Here is a 20,917-nt window from a genome sequence, read left to right as displayed (position 1 = left end):
ACAAAACACAGTGGACCGCCGGTGGACCGCCTCAACGCCCCGACCACCGGGCTTAGCAAGTTTTCTGGGGGAAACCCTGCAGCATGACTCTTTATATTTTCAGAGCAGCTTAGGGAAGGCGTTTCCAAAAGCCTAATGCTTTTCTGCTTTATGTATTCTGATCTAGCTTTAATGTGTGTTTGGGATCACTCTTGTGTTTGAACACTCAATGATATTCAACCATCTGACTCAAAATATTTTTCCAAAACAAAAGGACATGGCCTCCAACTTTTTAAATTCTGCATCTGTAGAGTAATTGTCTGCTAAGCCCCTTTATTGAGGTCTATAAAAACCGATTGTGTCTTCGAAGAATGACACCTGGTAATACACAAAGTGTTTACTTTACTCACAATAAGCTAATTCACGTTTACAGAAAATAATTTTTGTATCTTTTTCTGACTTATTCTGTCACCCTTTGTCATTTCAGGACGGACTGAAAACCTGTAAAACCTAAGCTTTTAATTTTCTTTATCACTGTTACAAAAGTGCAGAATTTATTCAGAGTGAAGAGCTGCACTACATTGAATTGCATAAGCAGAAATGAAGGTCTGTTAAAAAATTATTGATTTTAACCTGAATCATTAAATGATTATTTAAAAATCCCTTGTCTATATTAATATATAAATATATCAAAACAGATCAGAGAAGTTACTGACCCTTGGATGTTGTTTCTGCAAAGTCCTTGATAATGTGACGGCCAAAGAAAACTGACAACTTCACGTCTTTGCTCACGTAGAAACCCGACACATCGAGCAGTCTCACCTGCCTTTTATATACTCCCACTAAGCAAAGAAAGAACTTTGACATTCCCTTTAGATGGCACATCAGCCCGTCAATAATTAGCTTCCTGTGTAAAGGTGGAGACTTTGGACACATGCAGTCATTCTTAAAAAAATAAACCTCATCATCACGCAGAGATGATTCAGAAAGTTGTGTTTATGACAGAGATTAAGATGTACAGGAAGGGCAGACAAAGGAGATATCCACATGGGTGGTCAGATAAAGCCCATTCTGTGGAATACACACAGAGTCAGCATCAGGGTATCAGTTAGACTTGCTTCTTTCAAAAGATCAATACGAGTTTGTGATGTGGAAATTTGAAAGTTTGAGGTGAACCTTTCTTTTTTTCATTATTTCTTTAGAAATTCATTAAAAATACATGTTTAAATATCTTCCTGCAAAATATTTAGGCAACAGCTTAATTTAATAACAGCAAAATAAATTACATCAATTACAATGATGGCCGCACAAAAAGTCAATAACCACATGCTGAGTCACTGATCAAGATGGTTCCCTCAACCACTTTATGTGATAACAAAACCCACAAAAAATTCTGTGTACACTCACAGACAGACAATCTCCTTCCCAGTATGAGCCATCTGTGTATCATCTAATCATGTTTCTCCCTACAGGGCTCACACCGTTTGACCCCACTGTTATATCCTATTACCTCAGGAAGTAATTTACAGCCAACGACCAACGCTGCAGGTCTCCCCTACTCTGAAAAGCAATCTCAAAATTCTGTTTGTTTTTCTTTCTGCTGTGATTTTCTTTTTATTATAAGATCCTTTTTATTGTTTTGGTGAAGCAATTTAGTTGTATACAGACTAGAGCTGGTCAAAACATTGTTAAACCTAATTTAAGGAGAGAATTTAGATGCCTGAATAACAGTAACTCCAAGGTGACTACATTGTGCTGGAACTTTGCAGTTGTTTTTCTAAGTGAGGTTGATCTTAGGTCTCATATCTGAATAATCAAATCAAACGTCATTATGTTGCACTAATGTTGGTAACTCACCAATCATAAAAACATAATGCCATAAAGTATAAATTCTGATTTGACATTTAGTGAATCGAGCTACAAAGTTACATCACTGGTGCAACAAATAAAATAATAAGTAGAGTGAATTCTAAAAAAAAAGAAAAGAAAAAAAGACTGTTGCACAAATTCTGTCAATTTCCAGCTTGATCAGAGCTGATTATTAACAAGCCGGTTGGAAATTCAAACATTTGTCATGTTTCCTATCAGTTTTGCACCAATGCGCTATAATACTCTTTGATGTGGACACAGTAACCGTGAGAGTTAAATTTCACTGTGTTCAATGTCAGTGGAGTGTTTTAAATTAAGTCAGTGGAACCACAATAACGTAAGTAGCTTTTCAAAAAGAAAACCTATTTTTCAAGACATTGAGGCTGAGAGTGAGAGTAAATAAGTTTCTCTCTCTCTCTCGGTTATGAAAAGTTTGCTAAGTTTAGAAATGCTGGACATAAGGTAAGGATGTACACTGTAGCGTATTTTAGCTGGTTTTAGCATGCTAGCCATGCTAAGTGCCCTAATTAATAATATCTGCTGCTAAAGACAGCTTTTTTCATTCTTTTAAAAATATTACTAAAACCCTGTTTTACTCTCAGATACATTTGATTAAATCACCTCTACTCCTTATAGAAGTAATTACTGATTGATCATAAAAGCAAGGCTAGCAAAAATATTTTGGATACACCTTTTATCTCTTCTTATTGTAACTTTCATTAATTTATACTGTCAATATTTTGCTTACTTTTAATTTTTGCAGCTGTATTCTTATGCTTAACTACAAGTATTCTCTTTGTGAATTATTTTTTAGGACTTCAAGTATAGTTTAGGTAAGGGTTGTTATTATTAGTGAAACACCTTGTGGTTTTTGGTTCCCACCTCGCACTGTTTCAGGGGGAAGACTTCTGGCATGGGAGAGATTGTAAAGTGAGGATTACCTAAGCTGTTTTTTCTGTAAATTCTGTCTGGCTGTTTGGGAGGAAAAAAGTTATCCAGTGTCTGACAGTCGATGTTTTACCAAAACCTATAATGAACAGAGAGAACCCAAAAATGTTTGATCAGATAAAAGTTTTAGAAGGGTTTGTTTTTTTCTTTTCTTCAGACTGGGACTAGGAAATTTAAATGATATTTGCATTACACTACTATGATATCAACTGGTATTGGATAGTAATTAAATGCACTTAAGGAATGCATTTACAAAACCCACACTGTACATAAGATGTGGAAACTTGTGGTTGTGAATATAATTCAGTGAGTGCAGCAAAGCCTATTTCTTAAATTATAGTCTGAAGAATTGAATCAATACATACTCATGGCGCTGCTTTGCATCCATGTTTGTTTGTAATCAATGAGTGGTGGCAGAGTGGTGAGGGAATTTATTGAAGCCTGTTATTTAGCTGCTGGAGTCTAAGTGTGTGCACACTCTGGGCCCTGAATGAACCCAGCATTAGCTGAGCACAACTCTGAGTGGGCCAAAATGGAAGTGACTCATCAGAGACAGTGCAGCTGCTAAAAGCCCTGAGAGGTAAACACTCCCACACACACACACACACACACACACACACACACACACACACATTAAAGCCTCTGTTGTTGTTCTCATGAATGAAAACTCTTCGGGCTAAAAGATCATCATAGAGAAAAGAGCATCGTGATGTAGTAAAGTGATTGCAAACTACACAGGTTGCTGGCAATCAGAAAAGTGACAAGAATGACTCATAATGTTCCCAAAAGGCTCTAAGCATCATTTCCATCCGTGTTTAATACTGATATACAAAAGCAAGATATACAAACACTTAGACGTCTGACAAAAAAACATTTTATGCATATTTTTCACCTGACTGTCATCCAAACAGGCTCCTTGTGAAGCCATATTTCACACACATCAAACAGAGGAATAGAGGTGGCTTAGCAGCACATCGATGTGCTGCAGAAAAAAGCCATGATTATTAAATCCCATTAGTCTCTGCAGCGTCACTGGTTCAAATCATCGACAATATCCTGCCATACTTCTGTTCTGTAGCTAGATTTTGTTGGCAGATCATAGATGAAAAGTTGGTGAATCTACTTGAAATCCTTGGTATTTTCATATATAACACTGGTGTGCAATAAATAATGTCTAAAAGGTATCAAGTGGTTAAGAGTAAAAAGTGTAAAAAGAGTCACTGTCATTCATAGAATAGAAACTTTACTTCATTTAAGAAGACAGCTTAATGCAAATGAATTTGAAAATTAATTTCTTGTTTTACAACATCACTGCAAAGCTTATGATTGTGGTTATTACTGGGATGAAACATTCATCTCAAAGTATTATTTGAAGCAAAAATATGACTAAGATTGTTTTTTTAAGGTCTACTGCAAGAACGAGTATTAATACAGAGTGAAAATGTTTGCGACTGTAAACCCCACAAACACATACATTAAAAATTAAAGCCCACTATTTGAAAAACACAGTCACTATAACAACATGGGGTTCTCTTTGATCCAATGTTTGGCTGTGAGCTTTTTCACTGACCCTATAAAACTGATGTACAGGGTCCCCAGGAGAGCAAAGACAATCAGTGGCCAGTAACCTCTAAGAGCCTCTTCCTGTTCCTCTTTAACAGTGAGATGGTCTCTGTAATGTATCATCTCCAACAAACATACACCTGAGACCACTGCTGCTTCTCCTTATTGATGCACTTAGACTGTAGAACTACAGTTGTAATGTGTGAGCTGTATATATTTTTGAGTGACACGACTGATGATCAATATCATTAATACAATTTATGTTTTCTTAGAGGAGTCCTATGCCAAAATACTGATTGTTGCTGTTTTTTTAAATATAAAAATCTGTTATTTCAGTAAAAATGCCTGTAATTCACCAACAATCATTATCTTTCTGCTTGACTGTATTCTTCTAGTAAGCATGGGAAAATTGCAGAAGGAGTCTCCAACCAACTGAGCAGCAACAGGTGGGGAAGGGACAGCTGCTGAACTTAATGTTTTGTAGAGCTGTTGAAAACCCAAGCACTTTCTCTAACATCCTATTGAAAAGACTTTGAACAATAGAAACAGTACAATGGAGGATTTTGCCTGTTAAAAGGACTTTTTTTTTTAATTTGGTACCAGTAACATTGATCTGCCACACAGAGTTAAAGAGAAACAAATACAAAGTAGCTGCTTGTGTTATATATCATAGTTTGAATTATACAAATATTTTTCATTATAATTATTTGTAATTAATTAACATTTCATAATTTATAATTAATTTGTAATTATAAAATGAAAGAAACATTTATATTAGAGGTGGTGCTTCTTACTGACAATTTAAGCTAAAACATTAAGCTGGGTATATTATATGTTCAGCCTGTGTTGTGCTGGGCTTCTGGCCTGGCTCAATATATGCATTGTCATGATACTAAAAATTACAGTCAGCTAAGCTGACAAAAACAACTTTTAATATGGATTTGATAAAGAATGCAGACTTTCAAGAAAAAGCAGCCTCTCGGTTTCCCATCATGCCGATCTTATCTCGAGCTCCAATCACGTTACAATTTGAGGCAAAGTCAGGGCCCTGCACACCAAGCCCTAACCGCTCAGTGTGAGCTGCTGGAAAAGTTCAAATTTAAATGTAAATTATCTTGTTAGTCAATAAATAACACAAGGCAGGTTGTAAAACACATACCAAACTCGCTCATCTGTCCTACAGCATTATATGTTAATGTTATGGTGATTCTCAGAATCAGACAGAATGGAAATTATATTGATTCAAAGCCAGGCAGAGATGGAAAAACCTTTAATGTATGAATGTGTGAATAATATGGGTGAAAAAAAAAGAGTAAGCTATCTGAGCTGAATCCTTTCAGTCGTCTAACAATGGATGGAAACAAAAAGCACCAGATGTGATGTGCCAAGCTTGTAAATACGAATGAAACAGCTTGCAAACTGTTGTCTAAACCCAGTGGGACCAGCGTGCCCACAATTAGTTATACAGTGAGAAGGATGGAGCTGAAAGACAAGTTAAGATTTGTTCTAATGAATCCCATTAGCAGTGACACTTCATCTATCATCCAAAATAAGGAGTGGAACTGAAAGCTGCAAATCAGATGAGTGTCACTAATTTTTCAAGTGGATTAATCCACTTACCGGCACTCATGTAAAATCACTCACAAGTAAAGAGAAAATTAAACCCATTGAGGAATGCACCCTTGAATAAAACACATAAAACCTCAGATATTCCTCTAGAAGCACTCAATAAAAATAGCTCACTTTCTCATCAGAGTTTAATGAGTTTAGAAATGAGTTTAAACACTTTTTTCACAATAAAAGAACTCTAGAACAGATGGCAGCAAATCCAAATAGAGTAAATTATTTATAATATTTTTAGCATTGTTAGCGAGATTCAGTAAGTAAGTCCTTGGATAGACATTGTCACGAGAAAAACCTTCATCTCCAGAACAGATTCATAGTTAAGCTTGACAAATGTTTGAAGAATTATCAGTTATTTTATCATCTGTAAAATTTCTTTAAAGTCAGAACAACCAGTGATGATGAAACAGATTCAAACCCTCATATCTAAAAGCAGGAAGATAATACTGTATCAGTCAAAAACACTCAGCTTGACTCAGCACAATGACTCTGAAGGAGCCATTTTGGAATTACACCTGCTCCTCAGGCATGTTTAAGGTAAACAATTTTTAATTCAATCAGCTCAGAGGGGAAATGTGGCCTGACTGAGCACTGAACCAGGATTATGAGCCAGTACCTTTCCGACCTTTGATCATGAGGTGCTGGAGCCCAACCCAGGTAGCATCATCATAACCGCCCTGTTGCGCATGTGTTACTATTTATAGAAGTATTTATTTTAACCTCTCAGTCCAACCCACTGCTCAGTCCATTCCATGAAAGACAGCGGCGCCTACACTTCCTATGTCAGAAGTCAGGAGGTTCTTTTGTGAATTACTTGTAGAATAATTATCCCTTTTTTCTTCATTTTATTTTTTTTATGAAATCTGTATATGCAAAGAAATTTTTCATTAAATCTGTATGCAAAGAGTTACTTACAAAGCATAAACCATGATATTCCCCTGAGATAAAACATTGTCACAAGACATAGATCCGGATTGACAAAAACAAAAGTCTGACAAGAAAAATAAAGACAAGCAGATCAAATTCAACTTAATTTTACATCACTTTTTTTTTTAATTCAGACTACTTTATTTGCAGCTTTGTTTTTCATTTTCTGTTTTTTGTTTTATATTTGGAGAAATTCAGCAACTCTTCTTCATTATTTTGCCTTTCTGAACCAGTATGCTTACTGATCAATCTAACAGAAAGAGGCCTGCATTGCTACAGCATCAAGCTGATGTTTGTACTTTCAGTTTGTTAGCTGGTTTGAGTTCAGAACCGTGGACAGAGCTCGCTTATCAGGGAGGGGAGTCTGCATTGAGACGGAGGTCAGCAGCTCTGACCTGATCCAGCACCAGCTGCTCTCTAGAATAAATCAGAGGAAACGCAGCTCTCCCCTGAGACAAGCTTTTTCTTTTTACTTTAAAAGGCCCACGCTACTGCAGCCTGCACTGATAAATCCAGAACCCACTGCGAGTTCTGCACCAAAACTGCTATAAATTTGTGTAACCGATAGATTTTTTTTTTCACCCCCAGACAAACTGGATGAGTTTTAATGCAACATTTATATAATGAGGCAAGGTGTAGACTGGCAGTGTTTCAGGTTACATTCACATATCACACTGAGTTTAGGGACTTCTGTCATAGAGTAAAGAGGGTATCATATCACCAGAGGCTCCTATCAACAACAGTAGATGCAATGCAGCTATAAATGACACAAGCCGTAGCCGACTGTTCACACTTCAACCCTGCAAAAATATCCAAAAAATATATATGCATATTTCTTACCTGGATAAGTTTACAGTTTTTTTAATATGTCACCATAGCGCTCTGCAGCAGCAGGGACTGCCTCCGTTTTGGAAATGTTCTGCTGATGAGAGAGTTGGAATAAAGCTAGACTAAATGATCAGCAACTACATCCGGGAAGCTCTTTCAAAATAAAGGTTCCACTGGCGTACCATGCATATATTTAGAGCAGATCTTTAATCATTTGTGCAACAATATTTCCACACACCACAATTTATAGTTATAACCGACATAAATATGTCATCAAACATATATATTTTATACCATTAATTAACAAGTATGTAGAAATTACAAATGAACTTATCAGCTGAAACGTAGATTATTGTTGTCTTATGTTAAAATATCTTTGATGATCTGAAACGTGACAAAAACTTTTACATTGCGTATACGAGTGATTGTTTTATGCATGCATAGTATATCAAAGTAAACAATAACGTTTTTTATCTTGTAAAAATCAGTTATACTCTGCATTATTTTCTCTTTTGTCTATTGAGAAAAAATACGAAACGATACAAAACGTGTTTCAAATTCAGCATTTTATTGCTTACTTCAGTTGTAAAACAATTAAACTTGCAAATAATCCGATTTGCTGTTGTTCATTTCGTTTAGCAATAAGAAACAATTGGCATCTTAAACTGGAACACCACAAACTGGAAACAGTGCTAATTAAACTGTTAAAAAAAATATTAACAGAGAAGATGTTAATATTTACGGACGTATAGTTTCCAATTGAAGGCACAGACTTTTACAATTTCTTGGTGGTACACCACCACACCAGCAGGGGGCAGCATATTCGAGCAGGTTCGCGCTGGGAGCATATACCTTCCTGATCAAGGACAGTCGTTCCTTCCGGCTCCGGTCCCTTCTCTAGTGGAAAGGTAAAGCTAGACATGGTGTCAAAATCTAAATAAATCTTTAACATCTCAGGTTCTAGAGGAAAATACTCTTTGGCGTTTGTTTTCTGTTATTATTGTAATAAAAATGGCTGACATATTTTAGTCCTAAATACCCAATAATTGTAGATATTTAGTATTGGAGTGAGGAAGTATTCCCGGCTTTGGTTATCACGGCCGGCTGCCATGTTTGCCCCTAAATGCGGGCGTCTGTTTTAAACTGTAAAGTGTGTTATATATGTCCTGCTATTGATGTGAATATCTGAAGCAAACGATAGCTTATTGTGTTTTTTAAAACATGAGGAAAGCGAAACCTGTCTTCTCACTTTGCACAGATGCTTATGCCCAAGAAGAACCGCATTGCTATCTACGAGCTCCTCTTTAAAGAGGGAGTCATGGTGGCCAAGAAAGACGTCCACCTGGCCAAGCATCCCGAGCTTGCTGACAAGAATGTCCCCAACCTTCATGTTATGAAGGCAATGCAGGTGAGACGGCTGAACACAAGTTTTAACACTTCTCCGGAATACCTGGGTGTGTTTTCGATGCTAATCCATCTTTAGCTACCTCAGATCTCAAGGATGTTGCTTAAAAATCTGTAATAAGTTTGTATACCAGGAGAATACCTGTTTTTGTAGAAATGGACATCTTGTCTCATGGAAGCTGGCATTTCCTGTGTAGTTCAGTGGCTCCAAAAGTCTGGATTAAGAGATAGCAGCAAGTTCATGTCTTAGCTTATGAAATAATATTTAGAAACTATCAGAACAGTGTCATTTTGTTATGATTATTACAGCATATGAGGAAAAAGCTGCCATGCAATGTTTGAGTATAACTGTTGGTTATAAACGAAAACCACAGCTTTTTCAGATTTGTTTTTTGTTCATATAAGTTTTCCTAAATCAAAATTCACGGTAAAATTACAGAATGCAAACTTTATCAGCTGATATGACTTAAAAAGCTTTTACGTATAGTTTATATAAAGGATTTCAAAAAAGTTTCAACAATTACAAAAACCTGTGCAGATGCAATGGAGTCAACATCTGAAAGATTTATAGAAGCAAGAGAAATGAAATCAATGTGCAAAGTGTGTTGTAAATGTCCACAGTATTCTACATTATTACAAGCCTGGATGAGACTAAAATGAAGAGATTTGTAAGGCTGCTAGGTTCATATTAATTGATCCGAGAAGTTCGTTCTGGACGGGAAGAGTTTAGTTCAGTTCCCCTTTAGAACTGAACTCAGCAGCTTTGGTGATGGTGAATCCTGAGATCAGATGTCAAACTTCTTTGTAGTATAAAAGGCAATTTAATATTGCATCAAGTAGATTTAATCTTTTCACTTGTGTTTATTTTCTCAGTCGCTGAAATCCTGTGGCTACGTCAAGGAGCAATTTGCCTGGCGCCATTTTTACTGGTATCTCACCAATGAGGGAATCCAGTACCTGAGAGACTTCCTCCACCTTCCCCCTGAGATCGTCCCCGCCACCCTGCGCCGCCAGACCCGCCCTGAGACCGCCAGGCCCAGGCCCAAGGGTGAGATACTAAAGCCACTGCTAAGTGCAGGCTGGGAAACTGATGATTGAACTTTCACATGTTTTGGTGATGTATATATCAAAAAACAAAATCCTTCACAAATCGATAAACCACTGATAAAGTACTGGACTCAAGGAAGAATTGAGTGACATCAGACAGTTATTTTGTTTGACTGTTAATGACCTAACTTTACTTTAAATTGTATTGGTGGTGCTTACCTGCAGAAATGTGAAACAATGGTGATAATGTGATTTATGCTTATCAAAATGTTTGAGATTGCTTAACACACTGCAGCATAATGCAGGTGTGTCAAAGTTCAGATACTTAGATTTTGAGGTGATTAAGTATAATTGGGAGTACTTAACTTTTTATAATTATGTTGTAAACAGAAAACTGTCATAGTTTAAAATTTGCTAAGCAGGGACTTATCTGTAGAAAGTAACTTCAGGCATCTACATTGTAAATCATGTTTACTAATATTTGATACATTTTAAATCCAAAATTTGAGGAAATAGAAAATATTTATTTTCCTCAACAACCATTTCCAACTCTGAGCAACTATGTTGTTGGGGTGGAACAAACCAACCATTTTCACACAAAAATCATTGTGATCTCATTATAAAACACTGTACTTTTTTTTTTTTTAGCTCTTAAACACCTCAGTAACATACTTAAAAATCTTCAGCAGTCAACTGTAAATACCAAAGGCCAAATTGTGTCCATGCTGACTTATTAGTGATTGCGTCCAAGTCTTTTAGTAGATTTGGATGTAAACATTCTTCTTCTGTGTTTTTTTTTTTCTTTGTGCAGGTATGGAGGGAGAGAGACCCGCCCGCCTCAACCGTGGCGAGGCTGACAGAGACACATACAGGCGATCTGCTGCACCCCGTATGTATACCACTGGCTGAACATTTTAGTGTTGATAGCTGGGCGTGATGTGTTTGGTGTGAAATTTAGTCTTTTTAGCCAGTTATTCCGGATGGGATGTTTGTAATTCAACCATTATCTTTAAAAAAAAAAAATAAAAAATACAGCACTCAGACTTTGTTTTAAAATAAAAAAATATCCAACGTTTATGTTTCAGTTCACTTTCAGTAACTGCAATATATTAAATGGAAGTAATTTTCTCTAAGATTATGAAATAGTGTTGCAATGCACATTTCTCCAGTTTGTCAAATATGTGTTAAAGTAACAAAAGGACAAATGGAATGATGTTAGCTGTGGGAAGCTTTTGAATATATAGATTTAATTTCTACCTGTTTCTCCTCAGCTGGTGCTGACAAGAAGGCAGAGGCTGGCGCTGGAGCTGCTACAGAGTTCCAGTTTGTAAGTACTTTCAGGTTTTATTGTTCAGAACTTTTAACAGTCCCTGCTGAAACATTGTGGCTGCAGTAAATTGATTCTGTTTCAACTGACTGGACTTCTCTGTTACAGAGAGGTGGCTTTGGACGCGGCAGAGGACAGCAGCCTCAGTAAATTTTACTGTTTATTACAAATAAAGAATCAAAATCCAAGTTATGTCTGTTTTCATTAGTACATTATGACCAAGTAAAACTAATTTAATTTCCTGACCTAATGTCTGGTGACATCGCTCAAGCAGAATTGATAAATATTTAAATAAACTGATTAACTGTAACAGATTTTTCTTGATTCACTTACATCCTGAGCCTCCAGATTGAATGGCACAAGTCAGAGTTTTCTGAATAGAATTACAGGCTTCGGTTAAAAAGTTCAGCTATATCTCAAAATGATCACTTATCCAGAATACAGAAGGCCCAAAGGAGCAAACTTGTTAAATTTATTATTCACCAAAAGTGCTTTTAAAGCCAATATTTTGCCTTTTCCACCAGAACCAGTCTGCCTTTTTAAATGTCAGTGCAGAAAAGTTTTAACTTTAAATCGGAAGATGGATACCTGCGTCTGTACATAAGTTGAAGCCTTTAGAAATGTTTGTATTTTAGCTGTGTTCAATGATGTGCCTGTTAGACAAATACACAAAAGGGTTCAATAGGGTTGGAACGTTTTTCACCTTAAACCTGATTTGCTTTTTTTCCTGTTTAAGATGAATATTTTTAATTATTCTACATACTATAAAAGTAGATTTTAATCTTTCAATGTGGGTTCTACAATATTCTACTGTATGTTTAAACTGAAGTGGAAATATTTATTGAGATGAACAGAGACGCTTCACAGAAGTTGAAATACTGGTGTTTATTTGTTGGCACATTTATATTACAATCTTCAGTCTTGCTCTGGTTTTATTCCACAGTCCCAAATGACAAAAGAGGAAAACAATATTCCAGTGACACAAAAACACAAAATGTTTACAAGTATGTAACTTCCAGGCCGAACTCTGTAGCTAGAAGTGAACACGTTTGTAATTCAGTTGCAAGTATTTTAGGGGTTTTTGTTTTCCTAATTTAACAAACATTTTTGCAGTCATTCAGTTGATAAAGGAAACTGAATGTTTACAAGCCTCAGCTGCTGAGATGTGCTTGTAAAACTTCTGCCATGGCCACAAGATGGAGCCATTTCACTGGCATAGCAAACAAGCTTCAAACTTTGAAAGGAAGTGATGTTACTTCAAGATTCAGTTGTGTAACAAATATGCTCTTATTTTGCTTCAGCATAAAATAGAGCCCATGAAAAGTTAGTGGAAAATTTATGCCATAATTGCCAATGTTCTGTATTTAAAGACTTAATTAGCTCTGATCAGAACAGTCTGAAATTTTCCAACTAAGGAACAGTAATTCTAATTAACCACAGCCAGAGTGCTTCCTCTGGTTTTAAGGTTGTTCTACCTATATACAAGGCATTAGCTCATCACAGACAACCGAGTTAGGTGATGGTTAGAAACAAGAGGTCATTAATTACATTGTTAGCCGTTACTTAGGGAAATCCTCCTCACATTCATTTTGACAGTACCCATCATTAAAACTGAACCAAACAAATTCAATCCCAGCTAATTACTGACTTTTCTTTTAAGATAATAGCACATTTACATAAATGGTCAAATAGACAAATCTACTGCCAGGTACAGAATCATAAAGCAAGACTTTAGCCACCACACCCTGCAAATGCACAACAATAAAACCTGCTCAAAGTCTCAGGCAGGAGGAGCCCGACCCGGTTCAAGTAGGAACACATTTCTATCATCAGCACTGAACATGCTGCTCCATGTTGTGACATTTTTCATGAAGCTTCAGTTCTCAATGCAATTTTCTGTAAGGGGTTTCACAACAGATTTCACTCAATGCTATTATTTCTTAGCCATAATTATAGATTAGATGTAGACTTATCTGCATCTTTAAGAGTTGAACTGTGGCATTAAACATAGTATTTGATAGGAAAGTAAACATGATTGAAATTAAACTACGCAAAATTACCTCAAATGAGCTTAATGATGAGTTTACCACATATGTAAAAACACAAACATTGATTTGGCTCTAATTTGCAATTTTTTTTTTGTTGCAACAAATGAAACCCTCTACAGAAAAATAGACTACAGACTTGCTAATTTTTTTAACCAAGTAGCAGTTTGGAAACTTAAATGGCAATGACTCCGTTTTACATTTGAACCAAAAAAAAAAAAAAAAATGGGTAAACCCTAACAGCCAAGAATTGGAAGGGATTTTATATTTTTAAATGATGTTAAAGGCTCATATCTCACAACCACATTTGTTGTTCTTAGTCTCAGATGTACTGTTTGCCACCTCAACACAGAAAAAAAAATCTAAACAGCTCCAAAGCCAACAAAAGAAGTTTTCAATTTTCCAGCCATAGCTGAAATGACACAGCACTCACAGATGTGTAAGAGGTGTTTTGTCATTTGTACTCTTCACTTTTGATCTATACAGAAATAAACAATTTACAATAAAAACCTCTTGCATGCCATCTACTACAGCGCCTCCAGTTTCACAGTATTGAGCCTGCTGCCACACGACTCATCGAGGTCATGTGACACAGCTCGGCTAGAGAGAGTCGCCAGACGAGTTAGAGAAGAGAAACCAAAAGAGAGGGGGGGAAAAAAAGTATCCAAAAGCATTTTACAAGTAAAAACAAGTTCTCAAACTGTACAAGGCTTGTTTGTTCTGCACCTTTGCCAAATACAACATTACAGATCCATTACTTTCAATGTCAATCAGGTGTTCTGAGTGTTTCTGTGGATGCAATTTAAATGCAAACAAAAATAAGGGTAACAAAAAAAAAGCAAAAGAAAAAAAGCCATTTATGTAATGAAAGTGCCCACTAAAGTCATCTGTGCTATGGTACAAACGCAATGTAAACAATTGTTTTTCAGCCAAACTGAATGTGAGGAGTAAGATATGGACATGGGTTATAATAACTTAAGTGATATGTGCTGAATTCTGAAAAAATTCTTTAAACCTACTTTCACCCTCTAAGTACGTGGAGGAAGACTTTGTCGTCACAAGAGAATTTTAGAATAGGAAAAAAAAAAGTGATTAAAATGAGGTAAAGACATCAAGGAGAAGAAGGGATCCTTTTTACATTATAAGTTGACATTCTTCCACTCTGTACAGTTTACTGTATACGCTCAGCTTGAGGGTGAAACCTGTAGTGCTTGGCTAGCTTCCCAAATAAAAGAGAAACACAGTTGACACTTGAAAGTCTATCTAAACTGAAGAACTACTTAGGGGCTGTGCTAAAAAGCTGAGCTTAAATATATATAAAAAAAAATAATAAAAACCACAGTTAGGAGAACATGGAGAAAAGCCAAAGACCTTGCCACAAATCTGTTGCACAGTCAACATCAGGTCACTCACGTGAGCGAGGCGACATTAATGGTGCTCATGCAAGACGTTTCCCACAAATCTGTTTCAGGTACAGACACTATTTCCTATCCTTACAACGAGGGAGGGAGTACATTTATGGGCACATTCAGTCACAGAAAACAACCAAAATAATGGAGAAGACATTAAAAAGACCACCAGAAAGCCTTCAGCTTAAGCACTACGCATACACTTTTACATTACAACAGTAAAAAGTAGTTCTTGCATTCATTAAACACCACACTAAGGGTGCATAAGGACAGGGAATGAGGGGATACTTCATGCATTTTCTGTAAAAAGAGGAAAATAAAACAGGGATCAAAAATTACATTTAATTACATTTACAAAGTGTTTCAGTCTATTCACCCAACACTTGTCATCAAGTCTGTGCCACAATTCTGGCACAAAGGAGTTGGCAAGGCAAACCATGTTACTGAAAAAACAAAAGAAACAGAAAAAAAAAAAAACAGTAGAGAGGACAGAAGAGAAAGAAGTGACACAAGTAAGAGCGCAAGTGGTGGCAAAAGCTCCAGGGGGAAATCAGAGTTGTGGTTCTAGTTATCTGATACCCGAGACGGAGCTCTGATTGATGCTGTAGGTTGGTGAGAGGTCCTCGCCTATAGTGGTCACCAGTGGCGTTCCATTACTGGTCAGGCAACTCTCCTGGAGAGCCTCGAAGTAGGTGGCCTGCACGGGCTTGTGACACTGCAACACTTGTATGGCATCGTCTATTTTAAACCATTCCCTTTTCCTCCCTGTAGGCAGGAAAAGAAACATGAGTGGTAGATACAGTTCACCCAGAAAGAACAATTGATACAGAAAACAAAATACAAAATAAATTGGACAAATGATCAGGACTACAGACAGTTTGTATAAAAAATAAAAAAAAATCCCAAGGGCTGGAATTAAACATCCTTGAAATGCAATATGACCGAGACTGAGTTCTAAGAGGAAAAACAACAACAACAAAACCACAGAGAAGCATGTGACTGCGTGTGATTCTTGTTTTGACCACGGAACAAAGTGCTTTACCAATGTTGACCGAGTCTTCCCAGTCCTCCAGTACTTCTGTTACAATTAGAACATACACGTAGGTTCTGTGTTTCCTCTCCTTGTTCTGAGGGAGAAAATTACAAATTTGGATCTTTATTTACAGTCACACACAAGCCACTTGGTTGAGATTTAAAAATGTGAGGAAAAAAAAAAAAAACACACAATCCATAGGAAGCAGAAGGAAACTTGCCTCAAATACTCCGACTAAGCGACCCAAGGTTCCCTTCACACCGGCCTGCGAGATGAAGGAAAAGGTCAGAAAGTAATACCATGGTAATTAAACCACAAAAGAGGATTAAGGCTTGCTATGATAAAATTAATACAATAAATAAACAAGACAATTCAAAGTAATGCAGCCTGACAAACCAAAAATAAACATTGCATCTAAACTTCGGTGTGTTTTGTTGAGCTGGATTTAGAGTGCTGATGTAATTTGTATGGTAATTTTGAAACTAGTTTGTGTTTGTGTTACAGTGGATTATGTTACATAAGACTGTGTGTTTTCACACTGCAGATTCACTCCTTTATTGTGTGTGTTCAGTCCTCCAAATAACAAATGCAGAATAAAAGCCACGTTCAGATTATTTATTATTTCTGCAATGCCTCAACGAAGCACACACCAGGTCGGAATGTCAAAATAGGAAATCAGCTGAAAGTTGGATGTCAAACTTAAAATAATGGTTTTGCACAAATTTCTGTAAAAATATATGAAATGGAAATCACAACCTTTTGCGGAAAGGGTTGGCAGGTTATATTGTAAAACTCAACAAAGTAGTATTCTGTCTTATTTAAAAAATGGAATGACATGATCTTTTAGTTTTAGTTTAACAAATCACATAATACTGAATGACCCAACAGATACATTTCTACCGCCTCACAAATCAATTTAGTTCTTTGTTTAAAGAGCAGCAAAAACATAAAACAAGCCTGTTCAGTTGATGCGGTTCTGTAAGCAGCTCCTCTGACAGAAATCTTTCTAAAGTAATACAAGACTGTATAAAAAGGTCAGAATATAGACATATTAAATTCTTTGTTGTTAGACATTTCTATTCCCCTCTCAATATTACAACTAAGCAAACCTATTTTCACCAGACACAAAAACTTAAACATAATATTCAGGCTTACTATAAAATAAAAAAATACGTAAAACATCTCAAGTCCCAGGTGAATAGTTAGAGAGGTTCAAATACAGAGCCGGGCCGCTTGCTGACATCTTTGAAGCTTCTTCAGCTTCCAGTTTCACTCTATAAATAAATGTTGGACTCCACAAACTGCGCCACGGCCTCTGTGTTACACTTCTCAAGTCTTCAACTGGTTTTGATGGAAAAGAACAGACCCATCAAAAGAAACTCATAAACCATGCCAGGGATTAAGTAATAGGCCAAAAGTCAGCCTGTGTGTTTTTTTATGAAGTGGAAAATGTCTCCCAGCTCAGGCATTTGTGTAACTGAAAACTACAGGGCATCATCTTGGAAGAGGATGGACAGTACTGAGGCTGCATTATGGTTATGCAATGTATCCTAATGGTGCAGGATTGGGGCGTATCACTGACAACAGGATAAGGTCAGGCCAGGAGCGGGTAAATAGACAAATGAAGCCAGAGTAACATCTGGACTGCGATTGGGTCCTGAACATTATCTGGCAACACTCCAGGTCAGAAAGCACAAGCAATCGCTCACTGGGTAATCACAATAAGATCATAAGGATTAGAATTACACCAGCATCCAAAATAAGGCTAAAAAATAGAGTATATGACTATATATTTCTGTGCGATTGTTTTAAGTGCTCAAATAACTCTTAGTAGTGGCTAGACACTTTGAGTCAATGAAAATGTGCTGGCAACAAGCAGTGTCCAGCAGCCACTATGAGAGCCAGGATAAGAGATTATATCAGCATCCATCAGTGTGATGGATCACACACAAAGAACAGGCTTTACATGTCAGGGGCCCGGCATGAGCTAAATGATGAGAGAACTTCTACGACTTCAGTATCAGTGCTTGTATTCTAATCAAAATGTCCAGGAAAATGAATGGAAGACACACAATTTAAGTGTATAAATTATATTAGCAGAATTTTAGTTTAGTTATTTCCATTAAATTCTACAAAGAATTATAAAAACTGCAACATGTTATTTAAGAGGCAGAATTAAAAACTTCTAAAAAAAATTTAATCAAATTTTCTTCAATTTTTTTTTTTCTATTTTTGGGACAGTACGGTGCTAGTGCAGCTAGCATTTAATCTCAGTGTGACCCTTATGACACTACAACACTGCCTTGAAACATGATGCCATGATACTGCTTACATGTTGCCAGGCTCCCAGTCTCTCTGGTTGTGCAAACAGGATGACTGCATTAACAAAAAGGATTCTGAGAGCAAGGCCGTATTCCTAGTGTTAAATACAGGCATGATTGTAATACAACACTCTTCTGAGCCTACACTCGACTCAGACCAATTTGTCACACTGAAAATGGAAAGCTGTTCTCAGAATAACATTTTTGTCTTTAGTTGACGTGAAGAAAGACAGGTTTTGTATTTGTTCATCAGAAAATGTAAGAGACTTGTAACAAATATTCTAATTTTGGGTGACTTATAACACCTGTTAGAATACAAATATGAAAAGGTGAAGACTAAGACTATTAAACGAGATTAAAAAAAATCCCATCTGAACTGACCTCTTCACACACTTCTCGAGCTGCAGCAACATTAGGCTCTTCTTCAGGCTCCATTCCCCCTCCAGGAACAATCCACTTATCAGGATGTCGACTGCTGCTCACTAAGAGCACCTGGAATGAATCCCACACAATTTCTTTTTTGTGTTCTTTTTACTTATCTTTGCAGTACAGAAGATATAGAACTTCCTAAAAACCCTCCAATCAAGATGCTAAATGTAAGCCTCTTATTACTTAGGTGACTCTGTGCCAGGTGCCACAGATGGACCTGTAAGTAGAGGAAATGCAAGGAGTGAAATTAATTATGTATATCTGCGAGCCAATCAGGTAAACTACTGTTCCTGGGAAAAGTTTGTGTGTGTGAGATAATGATGCATTTCCTGAAATCAATGAGGCATATGTTGTTCAAGGTCTGGCCCTTCCTTTGACCAGGATGAGGAACTGATTTAGTCTTATTTTGTCTGCTCTCCTGGTAATGTTTTTCTTACAAAGACACCTCTGTTCTTGCGTGTCGAAGGCATACGAGTTTCTTAAATGGTTTAAACAACAGGGTAGCCATTGTTAACTTTCAACAGAATAAAACAATGCAAAAATTGTGGATTTGTGTCTTCTCATTGTCCGATGCTTTAAACTCAAGGTCCTATAGTTTATCTCACAAAAGTAAATCGACATGTGAAACAAATTGACCAACACAACAAGGCGATCCTATAGCTATTCCAACAACATACCATGGGTGGGAAAAACCACCCAAATTGATTTTGCCGTCACAATAATATACTTAACATGGCTTTTTAAATTACATCAATATTTTAGTCAGTCAATGAAATATACATATTTTTAGCGTCATGAGGCTCACAGTAATCAAGCAAATACTCCTTTGATGAGGCTGTGGCTTCTGGCTGACAGCTGGCTCCCCGGAGCAGCAGCAGCGCTAATTAGCATGCTAGAACCAGCATTAGCACTAAGCTAACTCCATGCAATGGGGTTTCCATTTCCAAAGCTAAAGAGCCTTATATAACACTAGCATAAGTACTGGCTAGAAACTAACTTTTAACATACAGACAGGGTAAAAAGAGAATTTGGAATTAAACTGAGTAATCACTAAAATGGTGACCATGTTAATAAATGTATCGATTTAGAGATACGCAAGATACTGAAGACACCCCCTGCTGCTAGTGTTAGCATGGCCTTTCAAGCAGCAACATCCCCGAGCTCACCTCCTCCTCCGACTCACTCCTGAAGCACAGACAGGCTGCCCGCTTCTTGTAGCCATCCCCGTCGTACGTCCGGGTTTGGTTGGATTTGAGCTTCATCATTTCGGGAGCACAAAAGTATAAAAGTACAGCTTTGTTTACCACGTATGAAGATGACGGTTATCGACGCAAAGTCCTCCTCCGGGGAACCTCGGCGTTTTACTTAAAAGAAATAACTTCTTCTCCGCTTCATTTTCACAAACCTAGGCACATCTACGGCACGGTCGCCATTACAAGGAGCCTTTACGCCCACGACGTAATGTAACATTTAACAGCTCTGCGGGCGTAAGGATATTGCCTAGAGAGAGTTGAAGAATTTGAGTAGCAGTGACTGAAGCGGGGGAAATGCAACACCACGCTCTCTCTGACTGGAGTGAGCCGGTGAGGAAAACTAGTGGTTTGGCCTCAAATTAACTCGACTAGACCACTTGTGTGAGCTCCGTTTACGTTTCCCTCTCATGTTATTTTATTCTAAACATTTTAAAACAGAGTGTTATTAAAGTAAAACTCTGTCAAAAATTACATAATGGAATGATATTGCGAAACTAACGGCTTCAGCACTGTAGGTAACGGACAGCGTCATAAGGTTGTTAAATCTGATATTGCATTTATTTTACATGTAAAAAAAAAATCTATATCTATAATTTCAACAATCTAAGGACAATTTTAGGTTAACTCAATTATTTATAAAACACAAATTTGGAATAGATGTAACGACATTATACATATAAATCAGCATTTCGTGTTTATTCCTCTAAATTATTTCCAGTCCAATGATAGATAGATAGATAGATAGATAGATAGATAGATAGATACCAGAAGCTTACAAATACTTAATAAAAAATACATATACACTAATGTAATTTATTGATTAATATCTTCAAAATCATAAGTTTACATACATTTTCTCAGCATTTAGTAGCATTCTCTTTTAACTGTATTGTGGGTCAACGTTTTCGTTTC

General features: G+C 36.8%; 3 protein-coding genes across 5 annotated transcripts in view; 1 reads left to right on the top strand and 2 right to left on the bottom strand.

Moving 5' to 3' along the window:
• pacsin1b (protein kinase C and casein kinase substrate in neurons 1b) overlaps positions 1–7,808 on the bottom strand; it is a 36,942-nt gene extending 29,134 nt beyond the window's left edge. For 2 of the 3 annotated variants that reach the window (XM_015040246.1, XM_015040251.1), the window contains exon 1: positions 7,750–7,808. The gene's annotated coding sequence lies outside the window, so the exon portion shown is untranslated. Of the gene's footprint in view, positions 1–695; positions 776–7,749 lie in introns of those variants that run through there. The other variant, XM_015040250.1, reaches the window with a different exon arrangement.
• Positions 7,809–8,535: 727 nt separating this feature from the next.
• Positions 8,536–11,707, top strand: rps10 (ribosomal protein S10). The gene is made up of 6 exons (XM_015040245.1): positions 8,536–8,645; positions 8,996–9,145; positions 10,015–10,189; positions 11,000–11,077; positions 11,460–11,515; positions 11,624–11,707. The coding sequence occupies exons 2-6, from the start codon at positions 8,996–8,998 to the stop codon at positions 11,663–11,665; spliced, it is 501 nt and encodes a 166-aa protein (XP_014895731.1). The 5' UTR covers positions 8,536–8,645; the 3' UTR covers positions 11,666–11,707.
• Positions 11,708–12,381: 674 nt separating this feature from the next.
• Positions 12,382–20,253, bottom strand: nudt3b (nudix (nucleoside diphosphate linked moiety X)-type motif 3b). The gene is made up of 5 exons (XM_015040244.1): positions 19,919–20,253; positions 18,705–18,815; positions 16,223–16,267; positions 16,012–16,096; positions 12,382–15,734 (listed from the first exon to the last, which is right to left on the bottom strand). Exons 1-5 carry the CDS (start codon positions 20,015–20,017, stop codon positions 15,538–15,540), a joined length of 537 nt encoding a protein of 178 aa, XP_014895730.1. The 5' UTR covers positions 20,018–20,253; the 3' UTR covers positions 12,382–15,537.
• Between the last annotated feature and the right edge of the window lie 664 nt (positions 20,254–20,917).

This window comes from Poecilia latipinna, unplaced genomic scaffold (assembly GCF_001443285.1).
Source record: "Poecilia latipinna isolate Pla-1442-1.1 unplaced genomic scaffold, P_latipinna-1.0 Scaffold502, whole genome shotgun sequence".
NCBI classification, from domain to species: Eukaryota; Metazoa; Chordata; class Actinopteri; order Cyprinodontiformes; family Poeciliidae; genus Poecilia; species Poecilia latipinna.
This window is presented reverse-complemented; position numbering and strand designations above follow the sequence as displayed.